The 13282-nt window shown below is 36.7% G+C and overlaps 1 protein-coding gene across 2 annotated transcripts in view; it reads right to left on the bottom strand.

Annotated features, from left to right (window-relative positions):
- The window catches only part of LOC150083142 (glutamate receptor ionotropic, NMDA 2B-like), a 350422-nt gene that overhangs the window by 191814 nt on the left and 145326 nt on the right, over positions 1–13282 (bottom strand). The window contains exon 2 of one of the 2 annotated variants that reach the window (XM_090377838.1): positions 6630–7262. In XM_090377838.1, coding sequence (XP_090233964.1) covers positions 6630–7097 — 468 coding nt within the window. In that variant the 5' untranslated portion in view covers positions 7098–7262. Of the gene's footprint in view, positions 1–6629; positions 7263–13282 lie in introns of those variants that run through there. The other variant, XM_090377839.1, reaches the window with a different exon arrangement.

The raw sequence follows: 13282 nt of genomic DNA, 5'->3' as shown, positions 1-13282 counted from the left end.
TGTTATTTGCCTGAAAGGAAGAATTTTGCCGAAATGAAAGGCCTTCGAGAATTTCTTATATGAATGGCGTACCTCTTTATCTAAGAGCAGAATACATTTACAATTAGCATGGAAAAATACAAAAAAATATCAAAATTCTAGCATTTACTCGTTAATAAACCTAAAAGTTATATATCTAAATATACTCGCAGTCCCTTAAAATATTTGTGTGCAACGGTTAATCTTCTACCTCCAATAAGTTTCGAAAACTGACAAATGTTTAGAATTCTGAAGGCAAAATAAGGATTTCGCTTTGCATATAACTGATTTTGTGAAGTTACAAAGCGTTTCTTTAAGAGTTGTGTGCAGCTTGCTTAAGACATGCAAACACGAGCCGTGTTTTACTGGTGAGCACTGTTTTGGAAAAGCAGGCACAGTGAAAATTTGTCAACAAGAATTCTCATTGCAACCGAAAGCACCTCTTTCGTGTCTGGGGTAATAATTTTTTTTACTATGTATAGTGTTCTTCATTTTCTAAAAGAATGCTTGTAAGGCATGCCAGATATGCAGCTATGCGACTATTTCAAGCGTATGAAAGACACATGCCAATTTTCACTGAAATTTACATTCTATACTTCAGGTTTATGATTACTGTACATTTGTATTCTCAAATTTCGCATACACTGTACTTTCAAAATTATTCTCTGCCAATAACAATGTAGGGCAAATGCTATTACTCTGTTAAGAGAATATCAGAGATATCATCAGTGGTAAGTACGGGTCACAGTAAGTTCCTTTCAGAGTTCAAAGGTTAATGGAAAAATTGCATGGGATCGATTTTTCCTGATTTAAGTCCTTTGATCTTTTGTTTAAAACATCGCTTTAAAAATGCTGACGTTATGCACGTTACTAGATCCTGGAATGGCAGAAAGAAGTAGGAGAAGTAAGAAATAAGATGGAAAAAGGGTATTGTCCCTGTATACTGAATCAGGAAAAAGTCTGTTTTTCAGAATATTCCAGAACATCTACTGGAAGTTTTCTTGTTGATGCATATTTTATGAACGTCAGCAACTTAGCCCATACTACACCATTGTGAATTACGTCTTTAAAAGTGCGTGTTCATGGGCTGTTTTGTTTTGCGTGTTGTGAGGACTGAAAATTCCGAAATAACTCTCGGAGGTACCCTCCACTCGGCCTGAATCTGGCTAACTACAGCCCCGGTTGAAAAGGATCTTAGAAATTCTTCCAGTTATAGGTGGGAATCGAATCCAAATATCTCTCGAAACGAGTGACAAGTGGAGAAACTACAATGTTGTCAAGGAGGGCAACTTATCGGAGATGATAGTGTAAAAGAAGATAGGTGTATGTCTACCATGGTCAAAAGACTGTAGAGAAAACTATCATATTTAGAGGCACAAAACGTGATATTATAAACATTGCTACTAATGATATTAAGGAAAGAGGGTCTGAGAAGTCAATCTAGGGAAATGTTGAGAAAGAAGTCTCTAGTTAGGATTAAAATCGAAATTATCTTCAATTCTGCTCAGACGCGACCGAAGTGAGTGCGTGATGTGAGTTCTGTCAATCAATTAGGCCTGGGGATATTGTGCAACGCTCTTGGGGTAGAACATTTCCCAGCATAGTCTCTGCTTTCCAACATGAGATATAGTTTTGATAGGCAAGGGATATATAAATAAAAAAATATGTATGCAGTGATCCAAAGTGATGTACTGAAGCATGTTTTCCTCGGCAACCAGGATTCCCCTTTTCGAGTTTCTATGGGCTGCAGCCCACGGCAAACACTAAATTGTCAACTACTGTTGAAATCACTCTATTTGCAAAAGCAAGAAAAATTAGCATCATGATTAGTAAATGTCATTGAAAAGTCTATTTTTCGCTCTTATTATGAAGCATTTTCCCTCTTGTATGAAGATCTGAGTCAATGAATGTTTTCCTGTCAAATCACTTAGATTGAATCTTTAATCACTGAGATTGAATTTTTATTTGTAACGTGCGCTTTAGAATATAAATTGTCTTACGATTTTATCTCTTTGAAATAGGAATGGAAAATAGCCATTTAGAAATTTTAACAATTGGTCTACTTTGGAATTGGAAAGCATTTCATATAAAAAATGAATTATTTTAATATTAAAGTGTGTTCTGCATATCCACGCTATACGAAAATATAGATTCAGAATAGAAAATATTGGAGTTATAACATTTTTTTTTCTTAAATTACGATTTCCAAGTCGAATACCATCTATATAATTAATTTCAGTATTTTGAAGAACTTTAAAAAAATGTTATTATTTTTTTTAAATATCGAACGTTATTTATTTAATTTTCGGAAATTAGGGTTGAAGAAATTGGACTTATTGCTCAATTTATTGAAGCATGCATTAAACGTGAACAAATAACTTCAAGTTTATTGCTTAAATTTTATTTATGTTAATAATATTTAAAAAAAAAAGTTATTGCTTGATTTAAGCTTTGAGCAAAAGAACACACACGTTTATCTCATATATGCTGAATAAATTATTTTTTCTGCATCATAATACGAGATTATTACCGAGAAATCTATAGGTGTGTGCGTACCTCTTTCTACAGAACACTGGCGCACATCTGCAAACTTCACTCCACCTTAGAGCGATGGATTTTAGTAGATACTCTGAATTTATTATGGATTCTCACGAAATAGCAACTTTTTGTGGAGAAACAACAACTGACTTTATTACTCTAATAACAGTGTACAGCAATAATTTCGGTGACGTCTGAGATTATGTGACATGCAGTGTATAGTCAGTGTTTAATTCACATATATAACTATGCTGCTTCATGCAAAGAAGAACAAACTTTACACACACATACTACGACCAGGCAACAATATTTAAAGCACAACACACTAAAAAGCCAACTACCTGTGTCTGCTTCCAGCGAGGGCAGCGATAAGGAAGAAGAAACACAATTTTATATTCAGCAACATCCAGTAGTGCTTACTGTAGTAAACAGGCATGATGCATATTATTCTCATCAACTACAAGCGCACTCTACCTAAAGATGCCATGCTCTCAGGCTATAGTTTCTTGTGCATTTGAGCACACGCAGAATCAATGACTTGTATCTAAAATACATAACATTATCATATGTATATTTCAAATAATAGTTTTTCTTTTTCGTAATTTGTAAATGTCCCAGCATCCGTTGACTTTCAATGACCACATACTCGAAGTGTTAAAAGGCAAAAAAGGTTGTACCAAGGCTCAGTTTAAATTCTAGACTCACCTGTGAATAAAACTGTTGGTGTCATCTTATGTTTTACTTTTCATAATTTACCAACTAAAGGTTACGATTAGTAGATTGCAATATATTGCGAATGAAACTATATGAGCGTAGTTTGATTTTAAATTTAAAATACAAACAAAGAATTGTGAAAATTTAACACTTCATAGTTCCTACTTAAACAGATTAACGATGATATTTAAAAAGAAATAAGGTAATCTCTTCAGCGACTGTCTTAACAATGAATTAAAAAAAAAAAAACATGAAAAAAGATTATGAAAATTATTAAAACTACAGGGTAATATAACACAGAAGGAGAGATATAAAGTGAATAGAACCAAATTTTCTAAATATTTTGCACAGCAATGCAATTTTTTTATTTAATGTAATAACGTTATGGATAATATTGCTGAACACAAACTGAATGGAAATAACTCGATCAGATTGGTCTCAAGGACACTCAGATTGTCTAAAAATCTGGATGATACCAAATTACAAGAAAAAAAAAAAAAAAAAAAAACAGTTGTCATACCATAAGATGGTAGCTTATTAAAAACCTTTATGCCTAGCATGATGAAAAGCCTAGAGCAACTGCTTGAGTTTCACCAAACTTTCCCACTGAATTTGGCTATAGGCGAGTAACAAGTCAGTTCACCAGGAACTGACGCTGACGGAATCCAAACTGAAGATCACTAATCAGTTGGAAGGTTTCTAGATAGTTTAGGCGTTGGCACTTAATGGTTTCTCCATTACTTTAGAAAGGGGACGATAATTGAATAGGACGATATTTGAATAGAAGGGATTTGTCACTCTTTTAGGAACCGGCCTGATATGAGCAAATTTCAAAGTAGAAAGAAAAACACCAGTGGAATAATAAATCGAAAAAAGAACACAGAATAGAAGTAACAGCAGTAGAATTTGACAACAAGTGCAGAAATACCATCAGGAGTTCGAGCTTTCTTGGCACAAAGGCTGTTCAAAATTCATCTTACATCCTTTTGACATAAGAGGCATTGGATAGAGTGTACTGAGAATCCCAGGAGATGGCTTATCAAGCTCATAAAAACAAGGGATAGAAAAGTAAAGTACCATACTAGCAGGCTTTATCTCTAGCTGAGGTGGCAATTGAACATCGGATTTTAACAGAGGTGGGACTACAGTTGGACAAAAATTGCGGCCAATACCTTTGGCAAGACACCAGAATACTCCACTACTATTTGGACAAAAGACGAAATTTTAATCTTAGCATGTTCAAAATACAGTTTTGACTGATTACTAACTGATTTATAGTTTTTGCAAGCTTTGATCTAAGCATAAAATGAACCTGAAAGATTTGGATGTAAGCTGAATTGTCCCGATAGATTTATTGCCTTTATTGGAAAACCAAGGTTTAGATAAAGGATGGGATTTTAAGGTGGAGTGTGGAATAAAGGATTTCATTCCTATAAGAATAATTTCACTGATATGATCTGAGCAAACATTGACATCAGAAGATTTAAATCAGAGTCAAGAAAAGAACAGATATCCTGCAGATCCAAATTCCATTCTTGTAATTCCAAAAAAACACGAGTTTGAGAATGCCGTTGGGATTGTTTTACAGGTCTATTCTATTTTTAACTTAACGTTAAGATTTATTTATTAATTATTTTAAGAGATTCTGTCAGAGTAAAAACCCATCTTAGGCGAAATCGTTTTTCTTTCGGTGCTTTACATATGATGATTTATTTCCAAAACCACCGACCACCAGATATTAGCAAAATAATTAGAGGATGGCATTGATGCCTTTCCAATGCCATCGAAGTTGTTGCTCAGAATTCTTGCAAAGAGCAAGTTGACACTGACAATTTTTATTACTCTAGCAGAACTACACCATGGACAACTCAGCTGTCTTCGAAAAATGCAATCGATTCTAGACTGTAACAAAGGCTACACTGCAAGTGAATCCTTTTTATCTTGGGTGGAAATTGAAATAAACATGCAGTCATACTGATTCCTATATTATTGGCTGATCAGTAATAGAAGCTTAAGTACATTAATTATTACTTTGTGATAATTAATGTCTCTACTGCGAAATCCAAAATGAAAGAAATGGCAATTTTATTTCCACTTGTCACGGTACATTATACGTTACAAAACTGAAAATAAGTCTTCAATAAATTCAACATAAGAGCACAATCTGCTTGTAGAGCATGACATATTTATTTTTAATCTTCATATCAAAATTGAGAGCGGCAAACAATCAGTGGTTTAATAAAATCTTTTGGACAATGCGACTCATTTTAACTTCACTATCTGCAGCATCAACACCATAGTTCAGAAATAGCCACTAGACAGTCGAAATCAAGAGAAGGCTGCTAACATTCTAACTTTATAGTGTTGCCTAATTAAAGCAACACTACAAAGCTTAAACTAGCTTACTGAGACGACGAATCACCATTTACCACAGTGCTGAAGCGTGGACTGGACGATATTAATAAAGGATGGCGTCCCCTTGCTGGATAGAGTACTTATTTTGGGAAAATGGTTAGAAGGGCATGTACGATTAGACGAACAAATTGCTTGACTCGAAAGCCAGCATCAATACAGAAACAATGGACTTTTATATACCACCAGTTTATCGTTTAGATCTGTTGCAGGAATGAGTAATGGTCAATTGATACAAATGATATAAAAAATTATGCCTTGTCATTCTTATCAGACTTGATCTGTAATCCTGTCTTTCGACTGGTAAGCAATCATTTTGGTTTAGTATCGTAAGAACTTAAGGATCCATATTCATATGTTACCATCTCGGAACCTCACATTTGTTTTATGTCTACACATTACATTTCCAGAATATTTGCATTCCAAATTATTGCACATTGCTTCCCCCTCCCTCTCTCTAGTGTGAGAAACTTTTTTGATAACTTTAATTCATAAAGGAGAATCATACATCAAAGGTAAAAGTCAGTATTACTTTTTTTTTTCAATAATGTAAATGCCGTTTAATATTTCAATTTAACACATGGCCTCATTAATGCCAATTATTACCAGTCGTTTCTAATTTACTTTTTAAGAAACTCATTAAGAATACAGGCATGAAACCTCATTTAACTTGAACTTTCCCTGCCATAAGCCATATCGTTAAATGTACGAGATGGAACAAATTCCTAAACACACTAACATTTACAAAACAAACATGCTTTTAAATTACTTGCAGTAATTGGATGAAAACTTATTTAATGCTCTACTATTGGATAGCTAATAACTGGATGGCTCCAAAAGAAGAAAATGCTAGTTAAATGAGGTTTATCGTATTTAGCCTGAATGTTCGTTAAATGTGCTATTGTTATTGCAAGGAAATGAATTCAGTCTTGTTTAATGCATCCTACCTGTACTAAGCCAACATGGTTTACGTTCCACGCTATTACTGGAATACCCAAATAATCACACAGCTGTAACATGTATTGTACAGACGCTGCATCACTACTGTAAACTTCGGAAGTGGTGAAATAAATGACTGTAACGATGTTTTCGGGCAAAAGCCATTTACACAGTGTCTCGAGAATCTCTCTTGGATTGGCAGCCAGAGGCAACAACACAACTGGTCCCTCTCGAACATAGAAAAACTTCGTGAAGTTGAAGGAGCGATGACGAAATTTATTTAAACCCAGTGTTGCTTCCTTTACTATTCTATATAAACGTCTTTGCTGGGTAGAGAGAGAGGAAAAGGGAAGTACAGACCCAAACGAGATATTCTGCTGGATACCATTGGTTACGAATGATATTGCAGATAATATTCCAATTACAACAAACATCATTCGCTTTTTATTGAACATGCTGACATCGTCCTTTGGCATCGGGAGTGGCACAATGTTTCTCTTTTATTTCCTATTATCACTGGCGCTGTATGATACGTTGCTTTTGGGGCTGATATGCTACGTTCTTTCCTGGAGCCATAAAGTTCTCTTTCGTCTTAAAGGTGTGCAATCCATCAGCTGAAAACAATATGAATCCCTGGACTCCTAAAGCAGTAAAAAAGAAACAAAAGATGAAATACATTATCTGCTTCATTTATATAGTGCCATGTCAGAAATATTCATTTTGTATCATTATATTAAAATGAAAACTGTCATATTGCCCAAACCTGAACTACCCATGTGTATTATGTCCATAAGTTATGTATTTTCTCTGATCGATTTACTTCTAACTTTTGACGGGATTCTAACCTAGTCTTTTTCCACCCGGTGTGGCGGACGTTGATTATAACCACTGTGTTACACATTTAGACTATTATTTTGGACATGTTATGTTACACAATTGAGTCCATCAAGTGCCCCTGGGTCAAGGACCCATATGCACTAACACAATCATCAAAATTTTCTGAACTTACCCAATATAAATTTTGTAGGCAAACAAATTAAACAAAATTAACTCAAAACAAATCATATAAACTCTGAACTCAATTGATTAATCACAAAACATCAATTAAACCATAAAAAGTTTGGTCTTTAGCCACTCACCAGTGATATGAAAACTCGGGTCATCCACTGATTCAAGTTTCCATCCTTACCAATCTTGGAGGTAGACCTCTACGGTCACCTCATGGTACGAGGGGGATTCAAAAAGTTAGTAACCTTACGTAGAAATAATAGCCCTAGAAAGTTGAAACTTGACAGGACCTTTAATCCTATTCTATGTACTCTTCATGAATAGTAACACATTTCCCCCATCTATGAATCAGTTGTTTAATGCCTTGATCATAGGAAGTCCGCACTTTTTGTCTGAAACCATGATTCCACTTCATTGGTGACTTCTTGAGACGAATCAAAGCGGCATCCCCGCAATTTCTTCATTTCTCGAAACAAGAAGTCTGACGGTGCTAGGTCAGGAGAATAGGTTGGGCGCTGCATTAGCACAAATCCAAAAGTTGGTGTGTGTTATGGGTGTTTAATGGTGCATAAGCTACACTGGCTATAGTGCGCCTGTCCATTGAGATGTGTTAGGGAATAATTCAGAATTGAAGGAATTTCAATTACATTTTAGAAACTATTCAGAATCGATGATATATTCCAATTTTTTTCCATAAAGAGAGAAAAGTTCATTAATGTTTGCCTGGAAAACTGGCAAAGTTTGTTATTAGTCTGGGTGTGCCACAGCTCTTTCCACTGTTCAAGGTAGGCTGCTTTTATGATGATTCCATGGTCAGAGGCTGGAATATGGATAAAGATCAAATCTAATGTGGAGGGATTTTTTGCTGATATATCCGCCAGTTCATTCCCCTTTATCCTTGAATGTGCTGGAATCCAACAAAAATTCACTAATTGTTCACGTTGTTCAATTTACAAGAGCAATTTCCTGATTTGGTGTAAAATAGGGTGATTCGTATAGGAGGGATTTTGCATTGCTCTAATTCAGCTGAAAGAGTCTGTGTAAATTAAATATTTTGAAGATGAGTAAAGATTCAACTTTTCTAGAACTAATTTTATTCCATATAGTTCTGCAGAAAAGTTGCTATACTCAGGTGGAAGGGAAGCTGAAATAATAATGGAGGGAAACACTGCTGCTCCTCCACCGGCTGATTGAGATTTGGACCCATCGGTATATATTGACAGGAAATCAACATAGCTCTGAATATGACTTGCATGAAGTTGTTTCAGGTTGAGAGTCGGTAGAAGATTCTTACCCCATTGAAGAAAATAAGTACAGGTCATTTCGAACGACAGGTATTTCGAACGAACAGGTATTTCGAACGAACAGAGGGGTGAAGTGGAAGTGGTTATTTTTTATTTATTTTTTTATGACAGGTATTTCGAAGAGGTATTTTGGACATTTTTGGACAGGTATTTCGAACGAACAGAGGGGTGAAGTGGAAGTGGTTATTTTTTATTTATTTGTTTTTTTTTTGGCTGATGCTGCATAAGCTTGCTTTCTTGCATCGAATGCCTCTACTAATGCTAATAAGTATCAAAGTTCAATTGAGGAGGGGGAGTCCAAGGTGGATGAAAGTAGTTCATTACTTGTTGACTATTGTGAAGAGAAACTTTCCAACTCTGTGATATTTCAAAAAGCTGTAGGCCTGCTGGCCTTATTTTATTAGGTTTATTTCTGTAGAGATTAGTTAGTTGAGGATTGAGGAGGTATGGGTGAATAGGATGCAAACAGCAAATTTTAATTTGGCTGCATACTTCAGTAGTAACATTTTTCTGCGGAGGTGCAAAGGGGGTTCGTGAGCTTCAATATATGGATTGTGAGTTACAGATGTCCTGAAGGCTCCAAGTGTGAGTTGGAGATGTCCCGAAGGCTCCAAGTGCAATCCGTAATGCACTGTGTTGTATAGGATCCAGCCAGCGTAGTACACTCTTTCGGACAGAATCGTAGACTGGAGCACCATAATCCAAACGTGATCTAATCAATGCTCTGTATAGTCGAAGCAACGAGGTACGATCTGCTCCCCACGACAGGGCGAATAAAGCTCTTAGTATGTTGAGTTTTTTGAGACAGGCATTACGTACAAATTTAATATGTTCAAGGAAGGTTAACTTCTGGTCAAGGGTTAATCCCAAGAATCTGATGCTGTTGCCAATCAGAATGGTAAAGTCTGATATGTGAAGTTCGGGATCTGAATGTAATTTGCGTTGATTGCAAAAATTTGTAAACAACGCGAAGATTGTATAGCGACAGTTTTGTATTGTGAAAGGCGATAACCATTGAGCACACTGCCCACTTTTGTATTTTATTTAGTGATATCTGCAATTGACGTTCAATAGATCTCATGTTCTGAGAACCGCAAGAAAGAGAAAGATCGTCAGCATAAAGGTAAGCCTAAACAGTATTTGGAAGTTCTTTAGTAAAAAAGTAAAGTGCAGCCATTATCAACCCACTGCAGGATGGAAGCCTCCTCAACAATTCATGCTGAGGGAAATGGACCATAATCTGCCACGCTGGTCCAGTGCGGGTTGGCAGATCGACCGTATTCAGCAGTCAGGGGCTTGAACCCCGATCTACTCAAAGAGCGTGTGCTACTGCACTCCCGCTCCTGCCCACTCTTTAGTAATTTAGTTCTTTAGTAATGGAGTCAATTCTAAGGGTAAAAAGAGTTGCACTCGGTACAGACCCTTGTGGAACTACTTCCTGCAAGAATGTTGTAGAAAGGGAATTAAAATATTATACTTGATAAGAACGACTCCATAAAAAATTCTTAATGAATATAGCAGGTTGCCTCGTAGGTCTCTAAGAATGCCGTGACGCCAGGTAGTATCAAATGCCTTCTCTATGTCGATGGAGACTATAACAAGGTGTTCATTTCTCACAAAGGCATTGCGGACTCCGCCTTGACCATGAGATCCAAAGCAGATCTGCTTTGGCGAAAGCCATGTTGACTATTACTCATTAGATTTTGGTCTTGAATTATCCAAACGAGTCGTCTGTGGATCATTTTCTAAAGGATTTTACCGAGGCAACTGAAAAGGGAAATTGGTCGGTAACTCAATCGACTGGACTGGGGGATCTTTACCGGGTTTCGAAAATGCCAAAACTGTGGCATGGTGCCAAGACGTAGGATATATGTTTTCCAGAAATATGTAATTATAAAATAACAGAAGCAGCTGCAATTGTTTATCATCAAGATGATGTAACATAATGTAATATATTCCATCCGGCCCTGCTGCGTACTGTTCTAATGGCTTGTAGAAGTTCAAAATACTCAAGAGGCTGGTTATATAGTAAGATTAGAGAGGTGCGAGAGTTTATGGGTCGCTGTTCAGTGATGTTCTTGATTTTCTGGAATCCGGGGAATAGCTTGATGCCTCTGAGACTTGAGCAAAGGTTTTTCCCAAAGCAGCATTTGCTATAGTCAAACGAGCAGAGAGTTCTTGTCCATTCCAGGAAAGGATTGTAGAAGGGATGGTCGGAAACTTTCCATAAAGCTGACTAATTTTCTTCCATATTAATTTGCAGTCAAATTAATATGGAAGAAAAAACCATAAACCGAGTCTAGGAATCCTTCTTGGCTTGTTTTTGAATGAGACGCGCTCTTGCCCTTAGTTTCTTATACTTAATGAGATTAACTGAAATAAATTCCAAGCTTTATTTTTTTCCCTCTTTGCTTTCGTGCATTCTTCATTTCACCAGAAGATAAATGGCGCCGGGGCATAGGATTTGTTAATGTAATACAGTTTTTAGCTGCTGATAACAAGTGGGATGTGATATATTCCGTTACTTCATCAATGGGCTGTAACAGTATAATTTCCTCATCCAGGGTGATAGCTGACCGAAATCTGACCCAGTTGGCACGAGAGAATTTCCATTTCCGGCAGGGTTCGGCTAATGGCGGTTGTGCAATGAGCATATTACAAATAATTGGGAAATGATCGCTGCCCATGGTATCATTCATAACAGACTATTCCATGACTGAAAACAGTACTGGGGAGCATATTGAGAGGTTAATTGTAGAAGTTTCTCCAGTTGGCAATTGTATGTGCGTAGGTTCACCTCTATTAAGAATGGTAAGATTTTGCCTATCCAGAAAGGTTTTAATCAGTTGGCCATGTGTATCTAATTTAGAAGATCCCCATAAAGGGTGGTGACCATTGCAATCCCACAATAGACAGACAAGGGAAGGTAACTGCAGTAGAAGGTTTTCCAGATCTTGGTAAGAGAAGGTATGATTTGGTGGAAGATAGATTGAAACTAGTGTTATTGCAATCTGCAGCAACAGCTTCAATTTCTGTTTGAAGAACAATTTGCTTCGCTGAGATCTGCGAGTTGATCAAGATGGCCACACCACCATGGGCAGCATTTGATGTATTGCGATCTTTTCGATATATAGAATAGTTCTTTATGGAGGTGGAAATTCGGGAAGTTAAATAGGTTTCTTGCAAGCAGAAACCCACTGGAAAGTAGCGATGAATAAGATCATGGATATCGTCGATATTGCTGCGAAGTCCTCGACAATTCCACTGTAAAATATAAGACATTACTTGAGATGAGTACAAGGAGCTGTATCTGACTGCTTTTTTAGTTTGGCAGTTTTATGTCGGTCAGATTTCGGTTTGTCTTTTTTTTGGAAATATAGGCCGACTAGTGTCCATTTCTTCCTCCACATATATTTCTAAAATCGGGTCTTCCGAATGAGTAATTATTATGTATGTAGCTGTTTTGGATATTTATTTTTTTTTTGAATTTGAACTTTTACTATGTGATGCAGTAGCAATCACTGGTGGGGAAAGAGATGTCACTGGTATTGTAAGGGGAGTGTTACATGCCTGTTGTGAGTGCTTAGGGATATTGGACTGTTGCTCTGAGAGGACAGCTCGAGTCAAGTCGGAGATTGATATGTTTGAGGGGATGGTAAATATCAGTTTGGTGGACATGGTTTGTTGGTTTTGTGTAATACTGGCATAGGTACGTTTGGGCATAGTAGGAGCAATTATTTTCCTGGCTTCTTGATAGCTTACCTTGTTCGCAAACTTATCTTTAACAATTTTTTCTCAATTTTCCATCTGTCACACGTTTTGGAATAGGCAGGTTGCCCTTGCAGTTAGGAGAAGTTTTCTCTGTCGTCAAATATTCATATTGATACTGGATTTCCTCTGCATGTCATTTGAGAGTGGCCATACTTTGGCACCACTTGTAACATCTCAAGGGATTGGGTACATAGGGACGAACACGGCAAAATAGATAACCAGATTTTACTGATGACGGTAGGCTTGGGGAATTAAACGTAAGGATAATATTCTTGGTAGGTGTAAGGTTACCGTCATTTTTAATCATTATTCTTTTTGCTGCAATAACATTTTGATCTTGGAGCTCTTGAGTTATTTCTGCCTCCGTCACATTCAACAGATCCCAGTTGGATATAACACCCTTAGATGTATTTAGGGTAGCATGGGGAGATACTTTAACTAGTATCCCAGCAAAATTTGAAATCAGTAAGAGTTTCTCAGAATGTTTGCCGTTTCTAATAGTACGTCTCCAGTTTGCAGCCTCTTCACAGTCTTAGGAGATCCTGCAATACTCTCCAGGTGTTTCTGAATGAGGAAAG

Source organism: Mastigoproctus giganteus, chromosome 7 (genome assembly GCF_048544385.1).
Source record: "Mastigoproctus giganteus isolate SK-2022 chromosome 7, ASM4854438v1, whole genome shotgun sequence".
Classification (NCBI taxonomy): domain Eukaryota; kingdom Metazoa; phylum Arthropoda; class Arachnida; order Uropygi; family Thelyphonidae; genus Mastigoproctus; species Mastigoproctus giganteus.
This window is presented reverse-complemented; position numbering and strand designations above follow the sequence as displayed.